Genomic DNA, 9,200 nt, shown 5'->3' with positions numbered 1-9,200 from the left:
CTATCTTATCTGGCTAAACCTTCTATTAAATAGATAAAATGATGGTGCCTGAGAAGTGATTAATTTAGGTCACCTGCCCCAGGTTTCATCAACCAGGATAGACTGACTCTTACCACAGGGACTTGAAGTCTATACCACACCCAGACAACTTTGTCACAAACTATTTCACTATGGGCCCACTCATCCTTCCTAAAAATTATTTATTCTCCCCTAAGAGGGCTACATTACCTCTCCCTTTTCCCTACTAAGATGATATTTAAGTCCGAATTCTAAGACACCTTAAGGAGTTATTCATTTTACTGTGGGTATCTCACATGTATACTTGAGGCATACATGTTAATAACATGGTTTTTTTCTCTTGTTAATATTTGATTTACTGGGGGGAGGGGCATCTCAGCTAAAAACTCAAAAGGGTAGAGGAAAAATGATTTTTCCTCCCTTACACTATGTTTCACGAATTACCAGTATTACCACTTATCTATAGGGTGCAGAATATTTAGGACACTTTTTAGATCCACACTGAATGGATACACATTCTTTTTTTAACCCATGTTCAGAGCTAGTGACATTGCCCCTCTGAGGCAGGTTTTGTAAGATAAGAAAAACTACAAGGAATGCCCCAATTCATAAGACTGCAAAATGTCTTCCTTCATTCATCATAGTGAACTAGGGAAAAGAAAAAAAAAAGGACTGGAGGATAGACAGTATATCTGTAAATGCAAGAAGCTCTTTTGAGCTTTCTATATTGTATATGATGGTGAAAAAGCAGGTTATTACGGATCTTAGGCTCATTTTTTAAGGGGTAGACAATACTATTTAATTCTTTATTCGAATTGCTTTGTCTTGCTGCACTGCTGGCTTTGTCATCAGCCAACGTTGCAATTACTTTAACAAGCAAAGGAAATGCCAGTCAAGTGCAGCACCTGGGACCTCCTCACCCTTGCAGCATATAAGGCCTCTGGCATGAGAGAAAAACGCTCAAGGTTGTGTGTGGAGCCCATGTAAAAAGGGAGCGGATGGCCGTGAGCCTCGGTGTGTAAGGGCGCCTAGTCCCCAAGGCCAGTGTTTACATTAGCAGTTCACTTCCACCTTTGGTACGTTTAATCAGGCGATTATTATATTGTATGGCATCATCCTGACTTCAGGACTTGGGAGGAAAGCTGGGTCAGGAGATTGTTCAAGTGCTTTGTGCAGCCAGATGTGAATTCCACCTGCCCAGAAGCTTATGCTGAACTGTGATCAGGGCTGGCCCAAATGGAGATGCGCTTTTCTTCCACTCGAGAATCTTATGAGACCCATACAGTGAGAAGTCCGACAAGCACGCGGGCTATTCGGCAAAACCCAAAGCAACCTTAGAGGGCGGGTCATTGCTCTGCTCCGGCAGCCAGCCAGAGACAAAAAATAAAATGGAAGATCTTTCTCTGAGGGAAAGCAGGCCTCGGATCTGAAACACGGGGCCTGAGGGAGGGAGGTGAGCAAAGAAAGGAAAGGGGAAGGCGCCGCTCCAAGAAGCCGGGTTCATTCAAACCCGGAGGACAGCAAACCCCGCCTCCCCACGCCGCCACCCGCTCAATCGCCGAGCGCTCCGGGTGTGAGCTCGCCCTGCGGGGAGCGGCTTGGAGCAGAGGAGGCGGTGGTAGAGGTGGTTTGGGCAGCTCTGCGCGGCGGATAGGCCCAGGCAAACAACACCCATTCCCCCTCCCCCTCGCTCAGTTCAACTCCCACTCGGCCCGGGCCACGCCCTGCCGCCACCGCCCCCTCGGGCAGCTTTCCGTTCGGCAGCCAGGCCTCGGTCGGGGGCGGGAGAGAAGGCGGTGCCTTGGAGGGGCCGCTGCGGCCATAGCAAACTACAAGGGCCGACAGCCTTTGCGGCAGCGCCCCGCCCTCTTTCTCCCACCACTCAGCGCGCGTCACCTAGGCGCTCAACCAATGGGGACCGAACCAGGGAAAAAGAGCGCCCGGGTCCGGATGCGCCTCAGGAAAGCCATGCTCCCGGCGCAGGGGCAGCGGGCAGTTCACCGGGTTCGCCGAGTCGTCGGTGGCTCGCGCGCTGCCTTGTCCGCTCCTCTCGCTTCCCTTGAACGAGAGCCCTGCTTTTTTTTTTTCGTGGCAATTCCAAGGGATGCTGGAGCCGGCTTTTGAGGGGAGGGCGCTGGGAAATGAGTAGGGGGCGGGATATCCTGAGACAACAAGTTTGGCTGTATGGAGGGCCTACCGGCAGCGCGCCTGAGCTAGAACACCGAGAGAGCGAGCGCCGGACTAGCCACGGGAGGAAAAGAAAAGCTGCTGAAAGAATAACCCCGAGAAAGGGGGTGGAGAGGAGGCGGCCCCAGCGCCCCGGCCCCCGGCAGGTCGGCGGCCAATCCGCTGGGGGAAGGGGTGGAGAGTCGGCGGCTCCGGCAGAGAGAGGCCGAGGGGGGTGGGGAGTCGGCCGGGCTCGCGCCGCCCTGGCCCCGCCCCCGGCCCGCGCCGCCGCCCGCGCGGCGCGCCGCCGCTGTCAATCAAGGGCGAGTCAGCAGGGCTCGGGCGGAGAGAGGAGCTGCTACGCCACAGCCCAGCGGCGGCCATTCGCGGAAAAAGAGGCAGAGCCTGTGCCAGCTACAGCCTCCTCCGAGCCACCGCGGGCGGGCGGGACCGGCCTCTCCTCCCGCCTCGCCCCCACCCCCACCCACCTCTATCCCTGTGTCTCCGTCTGAGGGTTTGTCCTGTTAATGCGGGATGAGCGGTACGTATTCTCCACCCCCCTCGGTCTCCTTCACCGCCTCCCTCCCTCCCTCCCTCCCCAGACCCTGCTCGGTTCTCCCCCCTCCCCCGGGGCCGCTGAGATGCTTTAAGGGGAGGAGGAGAGGGAGGGAGGGAATCAGGGGGAGGGAAGGAGGGTTGTGTTTTGTCTTAATGTCTGAGAGAGAACAACCTTCTGGGTGTTGCTCTGGAGCCGATGGGTCGGGTTTCAAACCACGTTTTGTGATATCCCCCTCCTCCCTTCCCTCCTTCTCCCCCACCCCTTGCCGGTGTGCGTGGATCGCGGGTTTATGGAGATTAATGTTCGGGGGGAGGGGGAGGAGAGGAGAGGGGGAAGGCGAATAATAATAATCCTAATAACCTGTTGTCGTGTATGGGGGTGTTTGTTGCAGATCAGAAGAAGGAGGAGGAGGAGGAGGCGGCGGCGGCGGCGGCAGCGGCGATGGCTACAGAAGGAGGGAAAACCTCTGAGCCAGAGAATAACAATAAAAAACCCAAAACCTCAGGCTCCCAGGTAAAAGCAAACATATAAAAAAAAAAAAAATTCATCACGAAACATAAGGGGAAAGGGGAGTTATGCCCTTTAAATGTCCAGAAGTGAAGAACAGAATAAAAATGTTTTATCCACTCAAAGCATCTTTCTGAGAGTGAGGAAGTTAAATTGTAAATTCATAAAGATTTCACATGTTTGGGATATCGCTGTTTAAAATTCCACCAGGAACGAACTCAGACTATAAGAAAAAGGTGTGTATTCTCCCAAGGGCATTTTGAGTTTAGGAAAATAACACTTCAAGAAAGTTTGTTAGAAATGTCCTTTTATTTAAACTTCATAGTGCGGGATCTCCTTCCTTATTCCTATATCTTACTGCTTTTGTTAATATTTATTTTGATTTTTGCCACTTCCTGAGTGAGTTCTGAAATGTAGAGCTGTCAAAATAAATAAATAAATAAATAAACCCCTCCCAGCTACTTGGCCTTCACTAAATCCGCCCACTTTTTTTTTCCCCCTCTCCTTTACCATCCCATTTTGGGTAGGACTCTCAGCCCTCTCCTCTGGCTTTACTGGCAGCTACTTGCAGCAAAATAGGGACTCCTGGTGAAAATCAAGCAACTGGACAACAACAAATCATTATAGACCCAAGCCAAGGATTGGTGCAACTTCAAAATCAACCACAACAGCTAGAACTGGTAACAACACAACTTGCTGGAAACGCTTGGCAACTTGTTGCCTCCACTCCTCCCGCTTCAAAAGAAAATAACGTTTCTCAACCAGCTTCTAGTTCATCTAGTTCTTCCAGCAGTAATAACGGGAGTGCATCTCCCACAAAAACTAAATCAGGTAATTCTTCCTCCCCTGGTCAGTTTCAAGTCATACAAGTACAAAATCCAAGTGGTAGTGTACAGTACCAAGTGATTCCACAACTTCAAACAGTGGAAGGCCAGCAAATTCAAATCAATCCAACTAGTAGTTCATCTCTACAGGATTTGCAGGGTCAAATTCAGCTCATTTCTGCAGGTAATAATCAAGCTATACTCACAGCTGCTAACAGGACAGCTTCTGGGAATATTCTTGCTCAAAACCTGGCAAATCAGACAGTTCCAGTCCAAATTAGACCTGGTGTCTCAATACCACTGCAATTACAGACCCTTCCTGGTACTCAGGCTCAAGTTGTAACAACTCTACCAATTAACATTGGAGGAGTGACTTTAGCTTTGCCAGTGATAAACAGTGTGGCCGCTGGAGGAGGGACTGGACAGGTCGGCCAGTCTGCTCCTACTACTGATGGCGGGACGTCCAATGGGAGTCAGTTAGTTCCCACACCCACCACTACTGCTTCTGCCAGTACTATGCCAGAATCGCCCTCCTCCTCCACTGCCTGCACCACCACTGCATCAGCATCTCTAAGCAGCAGTGACACGTTAGTGAGCTCAGCAGATACGGGCCAGTATGCAAGCACATCAGCCAGTAGTTCTGAACGCACCATCGAAGATTCTCAAACACCTGCTGCTACTGAGTCTGAAGCCCAGAGCTCCAGTCAGCTTCAGTCTAATGGAATACAGAATACACAGGATCAATCAAATTCCCTTCAGCAGGTGCAAATTGTAGGCCAGCCTATCTTGCAACAGATCCAGATCCAACAGCCTCAGCAACAGATAATTCAGGCTATTCCACCACAGTCATTTCAACTCCAGTCCGGGCAGACGATTCAGACCATCCAGCAGCAGCCTTTGCAGAATGTTCAACTTCAAGCAGTAAATCCGACTCAGGTGCTTATCAGGGCTCCAACTTTAACACCTTCAGGGCAAATCAGCTGGCAAACTGTACAGGTTCAGAATATTCAGAGTCTTTCAAATTTGCAAGTTCAGAATGCTGGGTTATCCCAACAATTAACCATCACCCCAGTGTCTTCAAGCGGTGGCACAACTCTTGCTCAGATTGCTCCCGTGGCTGTTGCTGGCGCCCCAATAACTTTGAATACTGCCCAGCTTGCATCAGTGCCTAATCTTCAGACAGTGAGTGTTGCCAACCTGGGTGCTGCGGGCGTTCAAGTGCAAGGAGTTCCAGTTACAATCACCAGTGTTGCAGGTAAGTCAACTGCAATCTTTTCTCTCTGGTTGTTAATAACGGTTATTGTTTTTCTTTGCTAACTCAGATTTGATGTAAACCTCTGAGGTAAACAGATAATCATAAGGAAACTAAAATACCCGGGAGTATTACACTCAGTACCGTGACTCTGTAATCATCAGTGTGACCCATTCACATTCATACTATTCAGCATTAGGTTTTATGTGTTAAATTCGTTGGAGAATTTTATAAAATTATTTTTCTGCGGAGCTAAACGTCCTGATTAGAATCATAATTTTTTGTAATTCAGAGACCAAATTTGTGTACACTTGAACTTTTCTGAAAGAACCCTAGTCAAAATGATGTTTATATCTTCTTTAAGGGAAAGTAGGTTTAAACCTGAAATAATACAGTTATGAGTCTGTTACAGTTTTAATGCTACTGTATGTTACTCCTCATGCTTCCGCATCTTGTTGCCCGTGCTTTTGCGTTTTATTACACGGTGTTGTTTTAAACTAGATATTGATACAGTTGAGAGAGATAATTTTGAGTTGCAAATTGTTTCATTAACTTTTATGTCTACTTTTCTGCTAAAACCAGGATTTGAGTGAATAGTCCTTCACATAAAATTATATTTAAGTAAAATCTGTGATGGTTAAGTTATTTATAGGTGTTTTTAGTATGAAGTTGGTGGAAGGCAATTAAAAATATAGACAGTAAACTGTCAATAGTTTGAATTTGTTGTAGTAAGGTTGTTTTAAAATCAGTTATAAAGCAGTTATTTGTTAATGCATGTAAATAGATACTTCTGAAGCATTTGGAAAACCAGTTTTATTAAGTATTTTAATCATTTTGGACCAGTCTTTTTTCATCTAACACCTTTTGTTTTCTAGTAACTAAATACTTTTCATTTGATTATGAAAACCTAGTTGTGGTTTTGGTGTCTTTGATACTTTAAGACCTCTTTAGTTAAATTATTTCTGTTTTGATAATCTGAAATGAATAAGCATATCACTTTTGAATGACCTTTCTTGAAACAAGTTTCAGACAAATTATGCTAGGGTTCTTGTTTTACAGTTACTACCTAAAGTAGATGTATATATTTAAGATTTGGAAGTTGTCAGAGCTCTCTGATTAAGAAGAACAGAGGTAACATGTTTTATTTAGATACCCGTTGATTATAAACCAGAGGTATCCAACAGAATTTTCTGTGATGATGGAAATGATCTATATTTGTTCTATCCCGTATGTTAGCCACTAGCCACGTGTGGTTATTGAGCACTTAAATTGTGACTAATGCAACAGAGGAATTGAATTTTTAATTTTACTTGATTTTCTTTAATATTAATTTAAATAGCCATACGTGGCTAGTGGCTCCTGTCTTGACAGACACAGTAACGTAGTCAAAGAGCGTTTTGAGCGTGGTACATTTTCCCCTAAGACTATTACAGCACAATTATATGTGTGTTTCTGTGGATTATAGTCCTTACCTTGCTTTGTTTCTACTCTTTTTCTAAACATTGATAATAAGTTAAGTATTTCAGAAAAATGTCTGTTTTGGGTGGGTTGAATGACAATTTGTATTGTCAAAGCAAAATTTATTTCATTTATATTTTATCTTGCCTTTTAAGCATTAGTTAGTGAATTATGATGAAGAGAATTGAATAATTTATAATTTAGATTAGAAATAGTCAGTTTTTCTATTCTTTAATTGACATCAATTATGACCCAGAGTTTTTCCTTTGCCTGTCGTGAGGGTAAGCCGGTGTAACTGAGAGTATGATCTTCTGACCGCCTCAGATTCACTTGAATGATACATTATGGTAAATGCAGGATCCATTTTCTGGAACTGTAGTTTTTGGGGGGTGTGGTCAAGGAATCTTTCAAACAAACTGTCCAGGTGATTGTAAATCTCATTTAAGTTTGAGAACCAAGGATCAAGTCGTCCGCAATGAACTATAAGGCAAAATTCGGAAGTGATGGATTTCGAGCCTAGTTCGTAAGTGCCTCAGAGAGTGGATTTGTCTGACAAGTACCATTTATAGTTTTTATTCCACAAATATATATTGACTAGCTATGTGTTGAACACTCCCAATAGGTGTGTTTAGTCCTGCATTTTCAGGGATAATTTTTTTATTTAAAGAGTTTATATGGTTTGGGGGGCACATGTGTATAAGGAAATTTGAACTTTATGTAGTTGGTTTTTTCCTGAAACCAAAGATTTTAAATTTTGTTGATGTTCTAATACATACGCTCTATCGTTTAAGAAGATAGCCATGTTACAAAGACCAGAAATGTACCCCGATTTCAGCAACTCTGTGTAGTTAATTTGGGTATGGTTGTTTGCAGATTTTACTTTACTTCCTGGCATAATAGGTGTTTGACAAATGTTTGCTGGATTAAGGTATAAATGGTGATGGAGAAGATAGCAATTTGGAATTGGGAGCAGCACCCTGGAGTGGTTTTAATGAAGCTAAGGAATTAACTCTGTTTTCATTAATTTCTTTTGGTTTTGAGCTTTTAAGACACTGAGAGTGGTACACCAGGTACTTTACCATCTCTGAAAGGGAGAGAGTGAGCAACAAGTGCCTATATCCCTTTTATAAATGAGCCCTGGAAGTTGAGATTTTTTACTTTTTGTCCCCATTCACTTTTTAGTACTTTTTGATTATTTCCTGGTTCACCCCCAGGAGAATGGTATTGTTTGAGTTATGGGAAAATTTTTGCTCTGAATATTCATAACAACTATTACCAGGGCTTGAAAAAATTATCAGCTTTGACAAAATGTAATGGCTAGCTCAAGGACAAGGGGCTAAGAATTCTCCACCATCCATCCTCATATTACTTCAGGAAGTACAAGAAAGGTTCTGGATAATATTGACAGAAAAAGAAAAAAAAATCATACAAGGTAAATCAAATGAAACCAGTTTTTGAAGCTGGGACACTTCATACTTGATTTTATGAAATAAGAATGTTAATGACATCCTACGGGGAACCTCTTTCCTTGAAAACGTATTCAGCATAATGTGTTTCTGTGGTTTGGTCTCAGCTCGAAATCCTGTGTTCCAGGCTGAGCATCTAGCATTTAGTTAGTTAGAATTGTAGTAGGAACTGAATACATGTACTCCTGCTACATATTGTTTGTTTCCTTTTTGGGATTCAGAGTTTGAAATCCTATTTTAAGTTAAGAGCGACGGTAATAAGTAATCATGCTGCTGGCTTAAGAACATCCTTTGTTTTAACTAAGTGAGGAGAGGGGATGATGTTTTCCTCAAAAAGAACTACCTGTTTTCACGATGTATTCTGGTAGCCAAAGTGCCGTAGTTAAAATGAACTTTAGGAGTTATTTCTCTTTAGTTAAAGGATTTCGAATATGTAGGGACCATTGGTTTCTAAATTTTAACTTGCATTGGCCAGCAGTTTGATTTATTTTTGGCCCTAATCACATATGGTAATAGATCATGTTTTTGCTTGGTGGATGGATATTTCTTTGTCAGTTTTAATGGAAATTAACATTCCTGTGCAAATTCTTACATAAAGATAGTTCAGACTTGAGGAGATGTTGCTGGTTGTTCAAGAACTTTCTCTCTTACCTTCCTTTACTTCTTTGGGGATTAACAGAACCAGGAATGGGAGAGCCAGTTCTTCATTATTGGTGAAAATGGAGACCAAAGGAAATAGTTGACATTTTTATTTAATTTAAAAACCTAACTTAATCCGGTAGAATCAACCTCTTGCACCAAACTTTTTTCCAGAGCTACTAAAAGTAGAAAATTGACTAGAAGTTTAATACAGATATGGTTTTCCTTTGCCATATGTTGTATTAATTTGGATTTCTCTAGTAGGCATCTTAAAATAACATACATATATGTTATACACATATATACACATA

At 43.6% G+C, this 9,200-nt stretch overlaps 1 protein-coding gene across 1 annotated transcript in view; it reads left to right on the top strand.

Moving 5' to 3' along the window:
• Positions 1-2,309: 2,309 nt before the first annotated feature.
• The window catches only part of SP4 (Sp4 transcription factor), a 72,388-nt gene continuing 65,497 nt past the window's right edge, over positions 2,310-9,200 (top strand). Inside the window, exons 1-3 of the mRNA XM_060020403.1 lie at positions 2,310-2,725; positions 3,135-3,256; positions 3,778-5,329. Coding sequence (XP_059876386.1) covers positions 2,719-2,725; positions 3,135-3,256; positions 3,778-5,329 — 1,681 coding nt within the window. The 5' untranslated portion in view covers positions 2,310-2,718. The remainder of the gene's footprint in view (positions 2,726-3,134; positions 3,257-3,777; positions 5,330-9,200) is intronic.

The sequence above is a fragment of the Delphinus delphis genome, chromosome 9, assembly GCF_949987515.2.
Source record: "Delphinus delphis chromosome 9, mDelDel1.2, whole genome shotgun sequence".
Taxonomy (NCBI): Eukaryota; Metazoa; Chordata; class Mammalia; order Artiodactyla; family Delphinidae; genus Delphinus; species Delphinus delphis.
This window is presented reverse-complemented; position numbering and strand designations above follow the sequence as displayed.